The sequence below is a fragment of the Agelaius tricolor genome, unplaced genomic scaffold (assembly GCF_023055355.1).
Source record: "Agelaius tricolor isolate 1412-34295 unplaced genomic scaffold, bAgeTri1.0.p SCAF_33, whole genome shotgun sequence".
Taxonomy (NCBI): domain Eukaryota; kingdom Metazoa; phylum Chordata; class Aves; order Passeriformes; family Icteridae; genus Agelaius; species Agelaius tricolor.
In genome coordinates, this window is record NW_027269293.1 from 2,187,849 (window position 1) to 2,210,444 (window position 22,596).

General features: G+C 58.3%; 1 protein-coding gene across 1 annotated transcript in view; it reads right to left on the bottom strand.

Moving 5' to 3' along the window:
- EFNA2 (ephrin A2) overlaps positions 1 to 21,916 on the bottom strand; it is a 39,642-nt gene extending 17,726 nt beyond the window's left edge. The window contains exon 1 of the mRNA XM_071451743.1: positions 21,277 to 21,916. Within this exon, the coding sequence (XP_071307844.1) occupies positions 21,277 to 21,398 (122 nt within the window). The 5' untranslated portion in view covers positions 21,399 to 21,916. The remainder of the gene's footprint in view (positions 1 to 21,276) is intronic.
- Between the last annotated feature and the right edge of the window lie 680 nt (positions 21,917 to 22,596).

Here is a 22,596-nt window from a genome sequence, read left to right on the forward strand (position 1 = left end):
AAGTTCCTCAGATCTGAACTGCTGTTAATTTTCTGCGCCATCCCAAGGGGATGCCCGGGACGTGCCTGGAAAGCAACCAGGCAGCCGAGGGCATGCCGGGTACGGGCGCTCCCGGGAGCGGGGGCTGCGGCACTGCCCGGGCACGGGGGGCTCCAGCACCCCAGGGGTCACCCCAGGGCTCGGACACTGTCCCTTCCCTATGGCAGTGGCAACGGGCCTGGCGCCGCGTGACCTTGGCAGCGCTGGGAATTTATTCCTCGGGTTGGTTTATTCTTTTATCAGGTGTTGGTTTAACAGGGTGAGCTCCCCCCCTTCCCCTCTAATCCTATCGGCATCTGTGTTCGGCACGTCCGTACCCAGAATAATCACCTGCCTGGCAGATTTGTCACTTCACCAGATGTAATCGGGGAACTTTTCCTTTTTTTTTTTACTTTTTTTTTTCTTTCTTTTTTTTTTTTTTTTTTCTTTTTGAAACTCTCCTTATTTTCTGTTTCTTAGAAGCTGCAGCTCGCGGGCAGAGGCGGCTGCTGCAGGCAGTACCTGTTCCAGGTCACCCTCCCCAAACCCAAGGGTTTGCTCTGCTCAAAGCCACTCTCCAGCGGGGGTCTGGCTGAGGGGAGGATGACAGGGCAGTGGCACAGAGGGTGGATGCCAAATGCTGTGCCATGATGGCTGTTCCTGCCATCCTCTGCTGCCAGGAGTGCACCTGGATGGGCACAAACCCTGAGCCAGAGGGGAAAATGGGCACAGGATGAGGCTGGGGGATGTCAGGGATGGGGGATGCTGAGTCAGGGGGATGCCAGGTCAGAAAGATGCTAGGTCAGAGGGACACAGAGGTTGCTCACAACATGTCCCTGCACAGATGCCAAGGACCATCAGGTCCTTCACAGCCTTAAAAACTCACACCCAAGAGGTGATGTTGGTGCTGCTCCCCTCCAGGCACCACTCCTGCCGTCCCACCATGGAGTGCCTGTGGCTCTCTCCCAGCCAGGGCTGCCCTGAGGATCCCTGTCCACGCTCTCCTGTCCAGGGCATCCTGTCCAGTCCCCTCAGCAGTGCCTGGGTGGTCTCAGCCACTCCACGTGGCCTCCCAGCAGGACAATGACCTGGTCACCGTCCTGTTCCTCCACACTCCCACACGCTGCTTTCCCTAAGCTGGGACGGACACACGCCCGGGTGGGACAGACACACGCCCTGGTGCTTGAGAACACCCTGTCACTTGTCAGCCCCCGGGACAGCCATGCTCCTGGCCAGGCCCCTTTCTGCTCCTTGGATGGCTCGGAAGGGATTGATAAACAAACATTCCCATCAGCAGGATGAGCCAGGAACAGCCCAGCCACGAGGCTCTCACAGCCCTCGGGACTGTGAGAGTCAGTCATGCTGGAACAGCTTTTACCTCAGTTCTGAACCGGGAAACTGAGGCAGGGAAATGTGTGAGGGATGTGTGAGCTGGGCAGCTCCTCCAGGGCACCCTCTGCCAGCCTGGCATTTCCCTTCTCCCCTCCCAGCCCAGGCTCCCGCTGCGCTCTGGGCACGGCTAATGACCGGCCTAATTGATCTCTGACGAGGCACCAGAGATCGATGCTGGATCCCGCTGCAGGCTCTGTGAAAAGCCATTTCTGCTGCCCGGCCGGGCAGCACCGCCCCTCGCCCGCAGGGAAGCGCCCATCGATCGGGGCAAGCATCGATCGGGTGGAGAGGGGATGCAGGGGAAGGCGGCCACCCCCGCCGAGGGGAGCATCCCCCGGCAGCCCTCGGCTTCAGCCCCGGGGCACCGCAGGCTCCTGGAGCTGCCCCGGCACCCAGCGGGTCCTTGTCACCATTCCAGGTGACACCGGGCACGGCAGCAGCGAGGGGAGCTCCTACCTGGCATGGGAAGGGAAGGGAAGGGAAGGGAAGGGAAGGGAAGGGAAGGGAAGGGAAGGGAAGGGAAGGGAAGGGAAGGGAAGGGAAGGGAAGGGAAGGGAAGGGAAGGGAAGGGAAGGGAAGGGAAGGGAAGGGAAGGGAAGGACAAACAGAGGCACAGACCCAGCGGTCCCTGCGAGGTCACAGTGCCAGCAGATCCACACTGATTTCCTCGCCTGACTCTTCCCCCCTTATCCCTTCCCCTTGTGTCCCTTCTGGCCAAATTTGACCTGATTTGGTGCAACCGGCCGGGGTCTTTACTTCTCAGTGGCCCCATCCTCCCCTCTCCTTTCACTGGGGTTTAAGCCTTTTCACTCCATCCATTCACTCCAAGACTAATCAGATTAAAGCCCTGCCCGGGGTGCTGCCTTCCCTTGCACTGATTCACCCCCCTATCCCCCCTCCCCTCGCTTCACCTCCTTTTTCCCTGGTCAGGTTTTGGCAGCCAACTCCAAGGTCCGGGCGTGGCCATGCCAGGGGTCACTGGTGGCACCAGCTGCCCTTGTGTCCCCAGGGAAGGGCACAGAGTGGGGGTTCTGGGGATACACAAGGGGGAATATTCTTCTGGAATGATGAGGGTGCAAGGCAGGGATGAAGAAGGTGGCAGGACAGGGATGAAGGCAGCACCAGCCACAGGTCTCCAAAGCCATCCTGCTCTTTGAAGAATCCCTCCTCCTCCTCAGCCTGGCTCCACATCCCAGGTCGAGTTAAAGGAGCATTTCATTTATGAGAAATTTAGGAAAAAAGGGTAGTTTTTTTTTTACTTCTCCCCCTCTTTTCACCCAGAATCATGAGTGGGTGAGGGGTGAAGCCAGGACCATGGTGCCCACCCTGGAGCCCCCAAGACCCCAGCCTGGGGTCACCCACCAGCCCCCACACCCCGGGACCCTCCACTCCATCCATGGCAGCTTTGGGATAGGAACAATTCCCCGCTAGAAACTTCCTGGCCTCATCCCACGTGCTCCAGCCCCCAAAAAATCACCCAATGCCCCCCATCTAAACCTTAACCATCGATTTCCATTCCCCTTGGCCCAGCCCTGCACACAAACGCATTCGCCACGGCCCTCTCCCCGGCAGGGATTGTATGCAAAGGCGGAGAGGGGGAATGAATAATTCATCTCCGCTGTCTTTCAGAATTACACTGTGGAAAAATAAATCGGAGACTACTATATTAAAAAAAAAAAAAAATTAAAAAAAATAAAATAAAATAAAGGAGAAAGGAGCCGGGGAGGGGGCGCGGGGAGGCAGCGCTGGGTCCGCGCCCCCGCGGCCGGAGCGGGATGCGGGGATGGATGAAAAGCGCCGGCGCGTCCGCGGCTCCTCTTCCATTGAGCGGCTCCGCATTCAGGTCCGTGCGGAAACCACCGGAATCCCTTCCTGTGCTTTGTTCTGCGGCCCTTTCAGCGGGGGCTTACGGGGCTGCTGGGCAGGGGGCGGCGGGGAGGGCGAAGGGGGGGCTTTGAAGAAAGGCACTGATGCGTTCGGCTGGTTGAGTTCAAGGGGCGGCGAGGGGGGGGGCTGGAATGGATCGGGGGGGGCTGGAACGGGTCAGGGGGGGCTGGAATGGGTCAGGGGGGGCTGCCCTGAGGTGAGCAGGGGGCTGTGCTGGTGATGGGGGGCTGCCCTGGTCATGGGGCTGTGCTGAGCTGAGTCAGGGGCTGCCCTGAGGCAAGACCCCTCTGGTCTGGGGTCCAGTGTGCCCCTGCCATCACAGCCAGAACCCCCTCAACACCACCCTGGCAGCACCTCTGCAGCAAGGAGGGATGCTCTGCCCCATCCCAGAGGGGTCCCGCTGGGTTTAGGGCCATGCCCCGACCCCTCCTGGTGCCCAGAACACCCTGGATGGGACCAGCATCCCCCTGGCAGCTGGCGGGGGCCACGTGCTGCCGCACAAACGGGGAGGGGAGGAAGCGGGAGGCACTTTAATTTGGCTATTTAAAAATAAAGAAATAACGCAGGCTTTGAAAGCCCGGAGGGGTCCCAGCGGAGGGACCTCATCCCCCCTTCAAAGGCCGCCTCTGCTTTCTTCCCCCCGCTCACAGCACACAAAGGTGCACGAGCACTTTCGTCTCTGTGGAAAGACCTTTTTAATTGGTTCCAGGCAGAAGGTTAAAATCTCTCCCCTTCCCTGTGCGCTTGGCTAAGAGGGGAAAGGGGGGAAAAAAGGGGGAGGCAGGGAGGAAGGGTTGTGTGGAAGCAAAACAACTCTGCCGGGCGTGAAGGGGCTGAGCCGGGGGGCACCCAGGGCCAGTGTCCCCAACACGGGGTCCAGGGTCACTGATGGTGATGGGGATCCAGGGGAGACCTGGGGGGCTGTGGTGAGGGCACTAAAGGGGCTGTGCCAGGCTCTGGGGCAGGAGGTGCTCACGGGAAAAGGGAGATGTTGGGTGTGAGGCTGCTCGGTGCTTCCATGGGAATGCAGGGTTTGAGGGTTTCTGCAGATTCCTAAAAAAAGCGGGTGGAAATGTGGTGCCTGGGGTCTTCTCAAGGGGAGGAAGCTGGGCAGAGCAGGAGGGCACCCAAGGGGCTGCTCCCACCTCTGTGTGTCTCCCCATGACCACAGAGTACCCTTGGCACATCCCCATCCACAGCGGGGTGACCCCAGGATGGCATCCCAGAGCATCCACCTGGAACCCGCCCCTCACCATTCCCATTCCCATTCCCATTCCTATTCCCATTCCCATTCCCATTCCCATTCCCATGTCAGTGCCACTGCCATCCTCCTGGCCCTGCCATCCTTCCAGGCCTGCCATCCTTCCAATACTTCTATCCTGATATTCCTGCCATCCTCCCAAATCCTGCCATCCTCCCAAATCCTGCCATCCCCCCAGCACTGCCATCCCCCTACCCCTGTCATGCTATCCCAATCCTCCATCCTCCACCCCAATACTGCCATCCTCTTGGTCCTGCCATCCTCCCAGCCCTGCCATCCAGCCAGCACTTGGGTTTCCTTTCACGGAAGGGGGAGCTGAGAAAAACGCATCAATTATTGAGCTGGGGCGGCGAGCGCGCCGCGTCCCCCTTGCTGATGCCGCTCAGGTAGAGCCGCGCGAGCCGCAGTCAGACACCTCTAACACGATTAAGCTGCAGGGCTCTGCCAGCGCGCTTCAAGGTCAACTTCTCTGAGGCTGACAAAAGGCACGGCGGGCAGCAGCTCCCCCCGCCCCTGCCTGGGGTGGCAGCACGCTGGGGACGGGCACAGGCAGCCCCCAGGGGTGGCAGAGGGACGTGGGGAGCGCCAGGGCAGGGTGGCAGGGGTCCCACGGGGATGGGGAGGCAGTGCTGGAGCTCCTACTGAGATGGGGAGGCAGTGGTGGAGCTCCTGCTGGGATCAGAGTGCAGTGATGGGGTCCCTGCTGGGATGGGGATGCAGTGCCCGGGCTCCCAGTGGGATGGGGATGCAGTGGTGGGGTCCCAGTGGGATGGGGATGCAGTGCCCAGGCTCCCAGAGGGATGGGGATGCAGTGGTGGGGTCCCTGCTGGGATGAGGATGCAGTGGCCAGGCTCCCACTGCAATGGGGATGCAGTGGTGGAGCTCCTGCTGGGATGGGGATGCAGTGCTGGGGTTCCTGCTGGGATAGGGAGGCAGTGGTGGAGCTCCTGCTGGGATCAGAGCGCAGTGCTGGGGTCTCTGCTGGGATGGGGATGCAGTGCTGGGGTCCCTGCTGGGATGAGGATGCCGTGCTGGAGCTCCCACTAGGAAGGGGACTTGCTATGTGCTCCCAAGCCCAGGACAGGGACCCACCTTTTCCCCACCTGCAGAGGGAAAAGCCACCCAAAAAAGTGGCTTTTCCCTCTGCAGCAAAGCCACTCCTGTCATGCTGTGAGGCCAGAGTGGGTCCAGCCCGGCTGGCTGCACATGGAGGGGGAATTGGATCCAGATGTTTCCCCCAGCAGCCAGGAACTGCTTCCCCCATCTCAGCAGCCCCTTCCACCACCCCACAGGCCTTGGGGGAACCAGCTCTGCCCAGCATGGAGTGGTGGTGATGGGGCTGGGATCCACCCTGGCATGGCACAGGCAGCAGAGGGACCAGGCAGCTCAGGAGGGGACAGGGTGGCAATGCCAGCTCTGCCGTGGTGCTCCTGCATTTGGCATTTGGGTACTCACAGTGACAGGACCCCCAGGCTCATCCTCATCCTGCTCATTCCCTTCAAAAACCACCCCACTGCCATGCATAGCAAAGGAGGGACAGCCACCCCTCCCACACTCCACGAGGATTCCCTGCAGGAGAACAGGGATGGGTGCCCACCAGGATGGGTGTTCTCTGGGTTGGGCACTCACCATGCCAGTCAGAAGGCAACAAAGCCATAAAAAACCCCAGACCTCAGCAAGGGAGGACCCAGCTCCAATATCTGGGTGCACGTGGGTTGGGGAAGGGCTGACAGGCAGCTCCAACAATGGGGTGGATGGCACAGGTCACCCCCAACACCATTCCCAAGAGGTCTCCCAAAGGATGCCACACCCACAGGTCCCTGTCACCACCTCAAGAATCTCCTGCTTTGGGGTGGGCTCCCAGGGCAGTGGGACAGAGACACAGCTTTCTGGCCCTGCCACAAGAGTGAGAAAAACCACTAAAAAAACCCTCAAAAACCCATTTGAGAAGCCAGAAACCAAATTCCTCCCCTCTCCCATTATTTAAAGCCCATCCAGCTCCCAAGTCCTCGAGGATGCAAGAATCTCAATTACCATTAAAAGAATGCGTTCCTGCTCCTCCATTATGGAGAAAAGCATGAAAACCCACCCCTGGGAATTCCACAACTCTAGAAAGAAGAAAAATAAAATATTCATGTAATTTAGATTATTTAAAACGTGGCACTTGGTAAACCAGTCTCTGCACTGGAGGGAACTGGGGGGGCCCACACCTTGCAGAAGGCCAGGAGTGGGTCTGGAAAACCCAGTCGTGGGCACACAGATCCTGGTGCCACCCTGGGTACCCCACGCCCAGGATCTGGTGTTAAATGGGTTTTTAAACACCTCTGAGCTTGTGGGATGCGGCGCTGCAGAAGGACAGCAGGTTATTTTTATCGTTGCATTAGTTCCAGCTTAATTGCCGGGATGTCATTAACGGCATGGAGCAGGGTCCAGGCATGGGGACACTGACACCAGTGTGTCCTGTCCCAAACCCCGTGGATTGAGAGAGCCTCCATGTGCCTCTCCTCCCACCAACAGAGCTTGGTGACAATCAGGGACAGGGACCATTGACCAGGGACAGGGACAGGAGCCATCAATGAGGGCTGGACCCTCCCAGCTCATCCTCTCCCTGCCCAGATGCTTCTTCTCCTCCAGCTCCACCCAGCAGCTCCAGGGAAGATGAATGTGGCTCCCTCCAGACCTCCCTCCTCCTCTTCCTCTCTCCATGGCAGGTCCCAATTCCCTCCCGTGCTCCACAACTGGGAATTCTCCTGCTGTCCCTGGTTCTCCAGCCCTGGGGCTCCATCATGTCCCACCAGCCCATCCCACCTGGGACCATTCCCCTCCTGCTCCCTTCACCAGCCCCTCTGGAAATTCCCACATCTCCAACAGGGACAAACACCCCTGGTTTGTGCCAGAGCTGGAGGCTGGGATCTCTCGGGTCACCCAGAGCTGGGATGCACACTCAGCTCTTCCCTTGGCTGCTCCCACTGGTGCTGACCAAGACCTTCCCAGCACTGGAGCTGAGCTAATCCCGGGTTTCACACCCCGAGGGGAGCAGAGCCACAGCTGAGAAACCACCTTGGAGGAAAGTAATGCTGCCCATAAATAATGGCAACAGGAATGGGGACACTGGAACTGCCCTCCCACACCTGCCAGTTGTGTCTCAGCCAGGTGTGATCCCAACAGCTTCTTCCCACCAGGAAAGCCAGGATTGTGCTGCCAACAGCTGCCCAGAGCTTTGGATCATGCCCAGCACAATGTCCCCAACCCACCAGGGACAGGCCATCCCCCAGCCAGGCCCCCAAAATGCCAGATGGGATCAGACACAGGATGTGTGATTTTTGGGGGTGGTTTCCCAGCACATCGAGGTTGCCAGAGGTGCTTGAGCAGGCAGGGCAGGAATGGGCAGTGCCACAGGAGGTGACAGTGGCTGAATCCCAAAACAGGAATGGCTCCTAGCAGGGAAAGCCTGGCCAAGGAGCATCAGGCCCAGGTGGACACTCTGGGGAGGGAGCTGGGATGCAGAGCTGCACCCCACGCTCTGGAACACCCCCATACCAGTGCCCCTGCACCAGTGCCTCCCAGTTCAGCACTGGGGAGGTGACACCTGGCAGGGACAGGGCCACATGGCTCCTGCAGAGCCCAGTGATGTTCTCGGGTGGATTTGCTTTATAGGGTCAGGGAGGAAGGAACCAGCGCGGAGATATTTAAGTGGCGTTTCGCCATCGGAAAAAATTAGAGTCACAATATTAATTAATCCTCAAAGCACTTTACGAACATTAACTAATTAAGCCTCCCAACCCCTCTGCGAGGTGGGAAAGGTATCATTGTCCTCGTTTCACAGCTGCAGAAAACCAAGAGTGTGGAGGTGACGTGACTCGCCCAAGGTCGCTGCGAGCCAGGCAAAGGTGGGAACAGGTTCCCAAAATCTGCACCTTGCTCCTCAGCAGGACAGGACCCAGCAGTGCTGAGCACCCTGGAGCCCAGGAATGCTGGATTCCAGCACCCCCAGCCAGGTCCCAGCATCCTGATCCCCACCCAGGGCAGGGTGGAGAGGGACAAACCAGGACCTGTATCCCCAAAGGGACATCCTGGGGGAAAAACCCACCAAACCCAGGGGCAGGGAGTAAAAACAGAAACCACCGAGGGGTTTTATGGAAAGCCCCACCGACCCTGCGTGGTTTAAAAGCGATTAGAGCCCTGCCTGGGTTATCAACCAGCGTCTCAATCCCGCGGCATCGATCCGGATAATAGCCGGCAATTGTTCAGATACAATATCATAAAGTCACTTTAACTACAGCCATAAAGCTTCCCCCGCCTGCAGCACCGCTGGGCTCCCCACGTCGTGCTGGGGACAGGCACCACCAGCACGTGCTCAGGGATGAGGATAGTGGGGAGACCCCTCCAGGACCCCCTAAATAGGGACAGGATCCTCAGGGATCGTCCCCCATTTCCACTGTTGGAAGAGAAGGGAATGTGGAGCCCCCCAGGGCTCCCCTCGGTGTTGATCCTGGGAATCTGCAGTGCTGGGGTTAAGGAGCTCCAAGGCAGCCACTGAGATCTGATGTTTCAAGTTTTAATCCGTGGGATTGATGGGAATTGGGAGGAATGGGGGGGGTTCTCCCAAATGAAGAGCAGCCTGGATCCCCCTGCTCCCCTGGTTTGTCACTGTCCCCAGTACATGGAGCTCCCGGCTGGGCAGTGTCAGGACCTGGCTCCTTCACCTCTTTCCCACTGCCAGCCCCCCATCCCAGGGTGCTCCCACGCCGTGCTCCCTGCCCTGGGTCACCAGGAGTGCCACTGGAGAACAGGGCTCTGGAGGACATTGCTGGAGAGCCCCGCCAGAGAACCCAGACTCCTCACCCGCCGCCTCCTCACCCACCGCTTCCCACTGCCTAATGAGCACAAAATATTTCCATGTTGCCAATTACTTGGTTCGTTTGTGCTGCTGCAGGCAGCGCTGGCGCAGGGAAAATCCCCCCCGGAGCTGGCCTGGCCCCCAGGGAGCAGGGAGAGCCCTGGCTGGGTCTCCCCAGGGCTGAGCATCCCCACCCTCACCACGCAACCTGAGACCCCCAGCCCCCTCAGCCCGGGGTCACCATCACCAGCAGCCTCCTATCAACATTCCTGCGTCCCCAGCGACATTCCCGTGGCCCCAGTGTGACACAGTAGCAAAGCAAGCCCTTGCTTTAAACAAACCTTTGAGGGATTTAGAAAAGGCTTTGAAACCCCTTTTTCAGTTGTCCCCCAGCAGACAATGGTTTGGGGTCCAACCTGTTGGTGCCACTTTCCAGCACGGAGAAGACCCCAAGCGGCACCAGAGATGTGCCAACCTCAGGCCATCCCAGCTGGGTCCATCCCTGCTCCCATCACATCCCCAGGCAGGATTCCCCCAGCTGGAGCCCTGGCCAGAATTGCTGCTGTGACCATCACCACAAAACCATTCCAGCAGGTCGATCTCGAGAGCGGCGTTCCTCCCACCTGCACCCATAAATCCTCCCTCCAAACTGGAGCAAGGAAGTGATTTATAAGGTGGAATAAAAATTACAACATTTAAGGAAAAATATCAAAAAGTCACAAAAATCCGTCCAGCTGGATTCCCCTCCCATGGGAATGGGGTCTTGGTGACGCTGGGATTTTGGGGCAGCAAGGGACACGCTGGGAAGAGGCCAGAATGAATTGGGCTCTGGCGCTGCCAAACCACCTGGATGTGGGATGCACACCGGAATCAGCCACAGATGTGAGCCACCGTGTCCCCACACAGATCCCAAACCGGTGTGGAAAGAGCTGGGGGGCTCCAGTCCCCCCTCACGGAGCCCTGGGCTCTGCGGACACGAACAAGGGACTTCACTACCGCCATCCCAATCTCTGCTCCCATCTGAAATTCCCACATCCAGCCCCGGAGAGGGCGGATGCACTGTGCAGCAAGACATGGTGCTGTGAGAGCCATGCCCTTCTCCATCTCTCAATCACTCCACCAACATTAATTCCCTAATTTAGCCCCTGGCAGCAATCCTCACCTTACCCATGGAGAAATTGAGGCTGGGGGAGGGAGAAGCCATTTGTCTCCGAATAATGAGCTGGAAGCCGGATCCAGGATCACCCCCAGCTTGCAGGACGAGAGTCCCTGCTCCTGATCCAAAGCTTTCTATCATAAAAGACAACATTATGATTTATGATTATCATTACTCAGCTTTGAAATGGAGTCCAGATTCTCCTGGAGTCCAGATCCTGGCTGTGACACTGGGCCCTGGACATTCCCCCACTGCCGGCACTCTGCATCCCAATGTCGGGAAGAGCCAAGGAACAATGGAAAGCTGCAGATGGCAGGAGGATGAGCCAGGAGAGGCAGCGGTTGGGTGGCCAGAACTGAGGGTCCACTGACCCCAGGAACCATCACAGACAGGGGAAAGCTGGGAATGCCAGGGAGAGCAGGCAGGGAAAGCCAGGAGCTGGTCCGAGCTGAAGGTCACTGGCGGCAATGAGCGCTAGGAAAGCCGGCACTGGTTGGGCTGCATGCTGCCTCCAGAGCACACATCCTGCAAAAGCAATCCCCATTCCCAAACCTGCTTCCAACTCTGCCCATTTAGCCTTAAATCCCACCTCAAAGGGTCAGAAGCAATGCCAGGGCCATGACGGGGCACTGATCCTGGTGTTCCACAGGACTCGGCACCCGCACGGCTCTGGCCAAACCAATCCCCGCGACCCCGTGGTGATCCAACGGAGACGCGGACGGAGCTCGGAGCCAGAAGCCATTTCTATTCCAGACAGGCTCGGATTCTGTGTTGGAAACTACACAGGAGCACCATTTTGACCAGCATTTACAACCGGGACAGGCGCCAGAATTCCCGTGTGCCAGCGCCGTACCCGACTGCGGATCTCCAACAATGGGACGGTCACCGGGACAGTCACGGCACAGCCCGGCAGGGCCACGGCTCCATCCCAATCCCCTCAGCCAGAGCAGCAGATTCTCCCAACCACCCAGCATGAAAGATCTTGAAAAAGCCAAGGAGAGAGCCTGGAGCATTCCCAAGATCGACACCAAGCCCTGGAGCATGAGGCTGCTCCTGAGGGAAGAACCTTGCAAGGTTCAGGAAAACAGTAATTTCCCAAATAAAGGATTTTGCAGCCAACCCAGCCCTCACCCAAATCCCCCAGCAGCAGCAGCAAGGGGAGGGGACGGGGGAGAGTCCCCACCCTAAAATGGGGATCCCAGGAGCTCACCCAGGGGTGAGAGAGCAGCCGGACACACAAAGAAAGGGAATTCCAGTTACAGGATTTGTACGTGTTTTTTAAAATGCAGAAAAATGGTGGAAAGGCAGGAAAAAACGGAATGGGAAAATTGAAACATCCAAACACCAGGAGGGAGGGAAATGCTCCTGTGAAAGAGAATCTTTTCCCAGTAGTAGATCTACGACCTCCCACCCCACTCTCCTGGATGCCCTGCTCGGTCGGTGCTGAGAACTGGGTGAAATTTGGAAAAAGCCTCTTTGGAAGGGTCGGCACATCAGCCCTGGTTCAGACAGCTCCAGTGCAGTGTCAGGTAAAAATAAAACACAATTTGTGGGCACAATGTAAGAAGAAGGGGTCGGTGAGCAAAGCAGGAAGGTTTGTGGAATCCCAGCGGAAAGACCTGGATTTGGAAAAAGCTGATATTCCTGAGGTGAAGGGGGAGAACGGCTGACAAAAGGTCCTTTAGATTTCGGGGAAAAGGGAAAATAAGGGCTGTTGTATTGTATAAAAGCACCAACCATTCCAAAATAACCTTGGAATAAAAACGCCCATCCCAGCGCAGGGTGGGGATGGAGGGATGGAAACGGACACACGGACACGGCCCAGGCAGCTCCACCAACCCAAGCCAGCAGCGCTGGGGCTGTGCCAGCATCTCCCGACCCTTCGGAAGCCGGGTACCCCCGGCCCTCCCCGCCGTCCCGGGGGGCTCTGCCCCGCGTTTTTCCACTCAATTTCCTCCCCGCGTCGGCAGGAGATAAATCCCTCTGCTGAGGCAGGCGGCCGGAACGGCAAAGCCAGCGGTGCCAAGTTTAATAAGCAACCCTGATCGAGAATCCAGATAATAATTGGGATTATCGAGCTGGCTGGGAAAGAGCTTCCTCAGCTCCTGACGGCACCCGCGCCCGGCACCCGGGTGACAATGACACCCACGGGGTCCCCAGTGGGGCTGGGACGTTGACGGGAGACTGGGATGTTCCTGAGGAGCAGCGGAAGCCCATCCATCACTGAATATTAAAACAAAATCAAAATAATAATCCTCTTTTTGAGTGCTCCACGCGCAGTCAGAACCCGCGGCACAAGGGATCCCGTGCCCCCAAAATTCTGTGGGAAGACCCTGGGGGTCCCAGCTCCGTCCCCACCTCTGCAGGAGCTTCCCTGCATCCTGATTTTTGGGCGGGGGACACACAGAGCCGGCACCGTCCCAGCGCCTGCGGAGAAGCTCAGCCGCTGAAATAATCCCGTCGCGGTTGAATTTTGTGCAGGGCACGAGGTCCAGGGGCTTTCTTTCCTCAGTGGAAACAGGATTGGAAAAGGGAAGAATTGGGATTTTTCGAGTTCTCTACAGGGTCAGGCTGATTTTATTTTACTGCAAATATAAATAGGGTTTTTGATAAATAAAAAAAAAAATATATAAAAAAAAAAAAGACAGTCTGAATAAAACCCCCCTGGAAGACATGGCACGGAATTTGGAATCCTGGCAGGAATTGCTGTAGCCGGGCTGAGTGCTCTGGAATATTTGTATTTGCTGTCTAAACACTTTATCTCTTTCCCAGCACATGGGTGAGTTTTGCTCCCGTGTAATGTTCAAGGAAAAATAAACCGAGACGGATAATTCCTCCTCTTCTTCAGATAGAAAAAGAAAAATCCGACAAAACTTGGTTGCACTGGGGGAAACAGCAAAATATTTCCAGGGAAATTCGGCCAAACACCAAGGAAATAGATGGAGGAGGCAATTGGGATGTGGCAGGAGGAGGAAGCTGGGGATGGAATGGGGATTCCCCATTCCCAGTCATTAAAAGCCCCCATAACCATTTATTCCCCTTTTTTCCCAAAGTCAGCAGCGCCGGGAATTGAAGCCGAGAGAGGTTTGGGTTTGGTACCGAAAAGATCCGAAATCCAGAATTTGATTCCTGGGGGACTTCGGGGCTGGTGGAGAAGGAGCTGAAACAAAAAGTCCATTCCTGGAGTCGACCAAAAAAAAAGGTATTGAGGGATGGTGTAAAACTCTGCGGATCCTGGGAACGCTTCGGCAGCGCAGTGGGAGTACCAGGGGTGGGAATACTGGTGGTTGGAATATTGGTGGCGGGAATACCAGCGTTGGGAATACTGGTGGTGGGAATAGCAGTGGTGGGAATACTGGTACTGGCACCCACAGGGAGCGGTGGCTCCGGGTCCAGCACCAGGATGGTGTTTAGTGGGATCGACCTGGCACGGGCAGCTCCGGCGTTTGCACGGACACACGCATGTGCTTGGAGGTTCACAGCTGCAGGGAAAACAGGAAAATCCCACAAAACAAGGCTGGAGAAGCTGGAAATATCAAGGAAAGAGGAAAACTGGGAGGTTGGGAAGAGGTGCTGTGCTGAGGGAGAGTAGGGATGTATCCCACAGGATCCCACCATGTCGTAAGTTTATCCCAAAGGATCCCACCACAGCACAGGTGTATCCCAAAGGATCCCACCCCAGCACATGGGTATCCCACAGGATCCCACCCCAGCACATGGGTATCCCACAGGATCCCACCCCAGCACAGCCCCACCATGGTTCAGCCCTGTGGCTGTTCCTCTCCCAGCAGCAGCATCACTCACTGCTCCGCTGGGCCTTGGGAAGAAAACACAGGAAGAGGGGAAAAATTTAAAAGGGGAGGAATTAAAAAAAAAAAATAGTCTAAATCCCTGTTTCCAAATCCCTCTCATCCTGGTTCAAAATGAAGGATGTGCCCTAAAGGTGACACCTGTCCCAGACAGGGCTGGTGTCACACCAAGAGAAATGCTGGGAATGCTCCCAGGCTCCGAGCACCAGCACCACCCCGCCTTGCCAAAATCCACAAAGCTTTGATTTCTCCACAGGTTTGGGGCTCAACAAGAAAATTTTGGCAAAACCAGTTCCCAGCCACCCCTGAGGATGAAGCTTCGGGCTGGCAGCTCCGTGGCCATGGATCTCCCCAGCACCAGCCCCAGCTCACACCGTGGGGCAGCACAGCCGAAGGCATCGGGTGACCCCGGTGGTGACCCCAGCCCTGCCCTCACCCCCTCCCAGCAGAGCCCACTCACAACATCCCCCCACAGCCCCCGCTCCGCTCTTTTGAGCCGGGAGCCTCATTAGGAGGTAATTAGCTGCGGAACAATGGGAAGCTCTTTAGCAGCCCAGGCACAGCGGCAGCAACAAGCCAAGGGGGAAAGAGGGAGGAGAAATAAATAAATAACAACACTGTGACCACCCGGGAACAAGCCAGGACGGAGCAGGGACACGGCCGGTGCTGCCGGACGGGCTCCATCCGCCTGCCCTGCTCTCAGCTTTGTCCCTACCTGCTTTTCCTGCCGGGATCAAACCAGCCCTGGCGCATCCCACACACCCCATGGGCGCCATTTCCCCGTCCAGCCAGTGGGAACAGCCATGGGGTCCCCAAATCCAGAAGGGCTGGGCTGGTGGCAAAGAGTTTGGAAGCACAGATACCCCTAAACACAGCCCTGGCTTTGGGAAGGGCTTAAAAATGCCTCTGGAATTCATCTGGCAAAGGCCAAAGTGGCCACTGGCTAACCCAAACACTTCTGCAGCTCTGGAGAATCATGGAATCACTTGGAGTAGGAAAGAGCTCCAAGATCTTGATTCCCAGCCACAATCCAGCCTGGACCCTTGGAGCACGGTGCTTCCCCCTGCACTTGCAGAGGCCAAACAGGGCCTGGTCCTGGTTTTGGGATGGATCTCCAAGCAGAGGGAAGCAACCATCGGGATGAGCATTGGGTCATGGCAGAGGGGGAAAAGGAATTGAAACACCTCTGAGGGGCTGCAGGTAACAGTGCTCCGGGCTGCTCGCCTTCCATAAACCCCATTAAATCCAAGGAAGAGGGGCAGGATCTCTGCCCCAAGTGGGGAAAACCAGCCTGGATCAAAACGGAGCCTCAGAAATCACGATTAATATCTAACACAAAAGAACCGAAATTGTCACCATCAGGAACGAGGAGCTATTTAAGGAACAATTGCTGCAATTTTCCAGCCAACCCAGCAGCTGAACCTTGTCAGGCACAGGCAGGTATGGCTCCAGCCAGCTCCTGATGTGGCACTGGGATGGACACAGCCAGACAGCCCTGGAGCCAGGTGAAACCACAGCCAGGTACATCCTGGAGCCCCCAGGTAGGAATTCCAGGGGAATGTCACACAGGGGTGGCACAGCATTGCCAGACAGGGGAGTTTTTGGCATCGGATTATTTGTGTGTGTAAAGTGCATTTATGTGGGAGGGGGGTGGGGTGACTAAACACCCACATATGTAAATAAATCGATAATTTATAAAATAGATTTAAATATATTTGTACGTAAATATATATATCAATCAATACATATATATAAATGTAAATATAAATGCGCCTTTCTTTATACAGCAGCACTTTCAAAGCTCTCCATGGTACCCCAGGGCATCTCTCACCCCCTGGACCATTTCCACTGCCCACCCTCTGCGTGTCCCCCCTGAGCAGGACACCCCAGGATCCAGGGGGGATTCTGGGGGGATTCTGACCCTCCAGCAGCTCCCACACACCCCCAGCCCATCCTCGCATTAGGATGCGGCGCATGGCCGGCATTTGGATACCAAATGTGCAACCAGCAGGGAATGTAATTGCGGTCCCTGGAAAGGGACAGGCGGAGACGGCGACGGGCACGGAGAGAGAATCCTGTCAGCGACGCCGGCCCGCTGGTGTCTGCTCTCCATTAACCACTCGCCGCAGCCCTGGGCTGGTGAGGAATTGCTAACACGGCTTAACGGGCTGGAAAAGAGGGGTGGGAAGGGCTGGGAGTGATCTCGGCACAAAGGGAGAACAGAAGGAGGAAAACTAAAAGAGCAGGAATTGCACAGGACGAGGCCGAGCGCTGGCACACCCAAACAGCCAGCACTGCTCTGGCACCCCGAGAGGGGACTGGGGCTGATGGTGACACAGGAACAACCCGAGTGCCAGGGTTAAAATTCACATTAAAATCACGCCAAGGGGGAAACAGGGCAAAATTCACATTGAAATCACGCCAAGGGGGAAACAGGGCAAAATTCACATTAAAATCACGCCAAGGGGGAAACAGGGCAAAATTCACATTAAAATCACGCCAAGGGGGAAACAGGGCATGTTTCTTAAAGGGGCTAATGTGGGCCCCAGTATGATGTCCATGGGAGCAGGGAGGGGAGACACAGAGAACTGGGGACCCCAAGAGTCCCAGCCAAAGCCAGGACACGGAGGTTTTGGGATCCAGCCCCAATCCAACATGGAGACATGGGTGGGATCGCCCAAGCTGAGCCCTCTTGCTCGGCCACCCCTCTGCAGCACCAAATTCCTCTGGAGAAAGCAGATGTGGCATCGTCTTCACTCCCTTGATGGAGAAGTGGGACATGCAGCCACCAGCGGCCTGGCCACAGCCCCTTGTGACACACAGGTGGGCAAGTTGGCCCTGGCTTGGGTGGTCAGTGGGTCACAGCCACGGCTTTCCTGGCCACGGCCACCACATTCCAGCCTCCTGGACAAAGCACCAGCGACTGGCAGGCGCCAGGGCTGCAGCTCCAGGAGATGGGAATGCAGGAAAAAGGGGCACAAAATGCAATGGGATTGGGAACATGAGCTAAATCCCCTCCAAGATGTGCCCCACACACCTCAACTCCACCACCCCTGCGGCAGAGGCACCTTTTCCCCCAAAAGTCCTGCTCTGCCATCACCGCCGGCCCTGAGCATCACCTGGCTCCGTAAATCCCCCTGCCAGAAACCATTTCTCCGGTTCTCGATCCCAGGATTGGGGAGTGCAGAGGAGCAGAACAGAAATCCCAGCTGTGCTCACAAACCACACCGAAAAATAATACAGAAATCAGCAAAAGAGCCGTTCGGAGGCAGCGCTGTGACCTCGGCGTTAAACCAGGCCACGGGCACGATCCCGCCCGGTCCCGGGGATCTGTGCTGTGAACAGAGGGAGGAGAACCTCTGACATTCCTGCTGTGGATCCAGGCACACAGCAGTGACCACGGGATTGCTGCAGGAACACCGACCAGCAGTCAGGAATGACGATTCCCTGCCCGTCACCCGGCTGTCGGCAGAGCGGGGCACGGCAACAAATCCCAAACCCTCCATCCTTCCTTGGCCTCCCAGGGGTTTCCAGCACGGCCACGAGACCATGGGTCATGATCACAGGCCTGGGGACCTTCTGAGGACAGGTCACTCTGTCCCACAGACCCTTTTCCCGCATAGCATGGAGGTTTTCCCATATCCCTGATTTTTTGTCGCACGGTGCCGCGTGCCGAGACATCCACCCAAAACCCACCGTGGTGGGGGGGGGGCAATGGGGGCCAAAACTGGACACCCCAACCCGCTGGTGATGCTGGACACTCCAGCACACCCAAATCGACCTGGTTGGCTCCCATGGAAAATCCACCCTGGAATGCTACGGGTGAGCAGCTCCTGCACCGCCAGCCCAAAAACACGGAGCGACAGCGGGAAGAGCCCTGGGTGTTGTGCCAGACCCCTGCCCGCAGTGCCAGAGCAGGGAGGAGCCCCAAGGTCCCATCCATGGGCACATCACCCTGGACACAACCAATGGATCCACCCATGACCGGCCCGGCCATGGCCAACAGATCCACAGCCGGAGAGCGACCATCGGCAGCGCCTGTACGTGCCACGGAGCAGAAACCCACACTTGCACATGGTAACAAAACTGCCCATTATTATATAATTCTACTTTCATCATCCTTCATTTTTTTTCCTGGATAACCCAGGAGTTCCAACCAGCCAAACGTTTTCCTAGCGCATCCTCACAAAACCATTTAAAAATAAAAATAAACCTTGCAAATCCACAGCGAGTGGTTAAATCTCTCCCCAGAACAGGGAAATTGCAGCATCCCGAGGTACCACTTATTTTTAATTTAGCCCCAATTATGAAATATAGAATTATTCTAATCTGGGCAAATCATATCGACCATGAGATTTATTCCTGTCTTTTATAAAATACAGATTGCTGTATAAACCTGAAGAAAAACATTTAGCGGCAGAGAAGGTCTGTGGGTTCAAACAGGACATTTTAACCTTGGGTCTTCTCCCCCTTTTGTTTTTTTAAACCCCTTTTTATTTCCCTCTTACTAAATGAGATGTTGGCGGGAGGAGAAAAGAATGAAAACAAGGGACCAGAAAACACAGAAATACATTTTTCCTTCATTTTTAAGAATGAGGCGGTCTTGTAGTAACTCCAGAGAAAAAAATAAACCCACCGCTGGGTTCAAAAAGGGAATAAGCAGGAAACTCAATGGCAATTTCAATCTTTGCAACCCCTAATAAATTGCCTCGAATTCCGAGAGCCGAAGGCGCAGGCGGGGAGCGCTGGCGACACGGGGCGCTCCCACATTGGGGAAATTTGGGTCACATCCCGGAGCCAGGCGCTGCGGACGTGCCTGCTGAACCCACCAGCCATTGTCTGCTCTTCCCTCCCAGCCCCTCGCGCTTTCCTCCACTCCATTTTTATTTCCCCCCCCCCCCCCCCGGTCCTTGAAAATATTTTCCCTGCCAACAGCAGATTTAGAAATGTATAAATATATATATATATGGAATAATGATCCACCGTGGATTTTTCCAGGAGAGATTCTCGGCGGCTTCTACGAGGGGGCGAAGGGGATGGAGCCGACGCCATCACCGGTGCTGGGTCCCGGGACGCCCCTCACCAGTGGCCAAGGGGCTACTTTTGGCTGTTGGCACCACCATCAGAACCCTTGGGTGCCAAATCCCATCCCCAGGAGCCCCTGGGCGCCAAATCCCAAACGTCAGAACCTTTGGGCGCCAAATCCCAGCCACTGGAACCTTTGGGGTGCCAAATCCCAGCCACCGCCCCAACCACCCTCATCTCCAGGATGCCAGAGTTGGACCCGGGGGGACACCTCACACATGTTTGGCATTTGGGAGAACAAAAACACAAAGTGTGGGAGCTTGGGGGGGAGCACCAGGAGCTAAAATCAAAAAACTTCGCAATGGGCAAAGAAAAAAAAAAAATTAGGAAAAAAAAAATTCCCTGGCTCTTACAATCCCCCACAAAAATGTGAGGGAGATAATAAAATCCATATGCACCGCAGGCGGCCCACGACGCAGGCACCACCGCCAAGGAACCACCACCAAGGCACAAAGGGACGGGCTGGCCCCAATTTTGGGGAGGACAGAGGGGCACGGGTGGGTCCCCCCAAAGGGACACGTGGAGGTTGGGTGGACACCAGGTGCTGCTGAGGGTTCTCAGCCCCGCACACGTCCCAGCACCGAAACGCCGCCAGGAACTTCACCCAGCTGCTCTGGTGTCATCGAGGGAGAGAAGGTGGCACCGAGGGTCCCCTCATGGATGGCAGCAGGGGATGAGCCACCCGGTGCTGGAGGAGCTGCCCCACATCCCTGGCAGCCCTGGGGATGAGGACCAGGCCACGCCGTGCCCCACAAGGCCATTTGTCACACAGGGACTGAGGGGGACAAAGAAGCTCCTGCTTGACCCAGAAAACACGACAGCCCAAAGCCAGGGACCACAGGGGCTGCACCCACCAAGCTCGTCCCTCACCGCTCACAGACACTGCCAGGCTTGGGAGAACTTTGAGGAATTTTGGGGGAAATGGAGATTTGATGGCTGGTGTTTGTTTTTACAGGAATCCCCACAAATGGGCCCATTCAGACCCCAAAGAGTGTCCCCAACAGGGAGGGTTGGGGGGTCCCGAGGGTCCCAACCACCTGAGCATTCCCAGAGCAGAATTCCTCCCGCTTCCAACTCACCAGCAGTTTTGGGTTCCTCAAAATCACGAACAAAGAAAATACGACAGAAACAAAACTCTTGCCCCCAAAGAAAAAACACTTGGTGGGGGGAAAAAACACACAGAAAAATCGAAATTCCAACTGGAGTCAGGAAACGAAGCCAACTGTGGGGATTGCGCTTCCAGGATGGGAATGACCCGGGAGCAGCAGGGCCGGCCACCCCCAGCTCCGCACGCCCCGTGCCCCCCTCGGGCCCGTTTTGCCATTTCCCCCCCAGGTCGTTCTCCCCGACTCCCCCGCAGCCGCACCCGCCGCTTTGGGCGGATTTCGGGGTGGTTTTTTTTTCGCAGAACCTTCATCCCCGGAGAGGAACCGGGGGGGGACACGGGGTGGCGGGGGGAGGAACTTGAACTTCCCCGAAGTTGGGCGCAGAGGGGCCGGGGGGGGCCGAGCCGCAGCCCCCGCCGCCCCCGGGAACGCGCCCCGCGCCCGGCGATGCTCCCGGCGCTGCCGCAGCCCCCGGGGACGCTCCGCCCGGGGCCCCGCGGGAACTTTCGGGGGAGGGAGCCCCGGGGACCACCCCCCCTCCCCGGGGCCGCCCAGCCCGTTCACCGGACCCCACCGGGGGCTCGAGGGGGACCCGACCGGCCACGGGCGGCGGCGGCCGCTGTCACCGGGCGGCAGCGGGCGCTCAGCGGGTTTGTGTACGGGAGGAAACACCGACTGGAACTCGGGCGCCGAGGCCGCCCCCGCCGCCCCCCCCGCCTCACCTGGGATTGCTCCGGTTCCAGTAGACGGCGAACCGGTCCGAGATAACTTTCCCGGTCTCGTCGGTCCAGACGCAGACGCCGAGGAGCGCGGCGAGCAGCGCGGCCGCCCCGCAGCGCACCATCGTCCCGGCGGGCGGCGGGCGCGGCTCCGGCCGCTTCAGGGGGCGGCGGGGCCCTGGGGCCGGCCGGGGACGGCGGGCGGGCGGCGGGCGGCGGCGGCGGCGGGCGGGCGCCCAGCCCTCACCATCGCCCGCGGCCCCGGGCGCCGTCAGCGGGGGGAGTCGGGGGCGGCCGCGGTGCGGCGGCGCCGGGGCAGCCGCATCCCGCGCTCGGGCGGCGGGGACCGGCCCGGTTCCCGCGGCGCCCCGGGATCGCCCCGGTACCGGGAACCTTCCGCCCCCCCCACCACCACCTCCCGCGCCCAACTTCGGCCAAGTTCCTCCGAGCCCCGCGGCGCCGCCGCCGCCGCCCGGTGCCGAGCCCCCGGTGCTGCCGCCGCACCTGCGGGCTCAGCCCCGGGCCCCGCCGCGGGCTGCTCCGCCCCGGGGGACACCGGAGAGACAAAGGCCGGGCCGGGAGGCCGCCGCTCGCTCAGTGCCGCCGCGCCATGCTGCGCCCGCCGCCCGCGCCCCCCGCGCCCCCCGCCCGGGCCCGCCCCCGCGCCGGGCCCGCCCCCGGTACCGGCCCCGCCCCGCGCCCCGCCCCCGCCCCGCCTCTGACACATTGTTGCCACCGGCGGCCGCGCGCGCGCCCGGCGCGGTCCCAGGGCGGGGCTCCCGCGCGCCCCCGCGGCCACGCCCCTGCGGGGGGGGAGGGGGTCGAAGATGGGGGGGGGGTCGAAGATTGGGGGGGGGGGTCGAAGATTGGGAGGGGGGTTGAAGATTGGCGGGGGGAACGGCCCGGTAGCCCGGGGGAGGGGGATCTGCGTGGGGAGGGGGTCACAGACACCGTGGGGGGGTCTTTGGAACGGGCGGGGGTCGCACCGGGTGGGCTGGGAGCGATTTGGAAAGGGGGGGGTCACAGCGGCGGGGGGGTCACTGGAAGGGGAGGGGTCGCACTGGCAGAGCAGGGGGGCTCTGAAAAGGGGAGAGGTTCGCTGGTAGGGTACTGGGATTTTGGAAGGGGGGGCTCATATGGGTGGGTGGGGGGGCTTTGGAAGCAGGAGGGAGGTTTGGGGTGCCCTGAGGAAGGGATGAGTTGGTGGCGGGGGTTTGGGGTGCCTGGGGGTGATGGGCAGGAAATGTTGGGAAGGGGCAGTGAGGGGCTCGCACTGGAGGGGACAGGGATGGGGATGGGGACAGGGACGTGTCCTGTGACTCA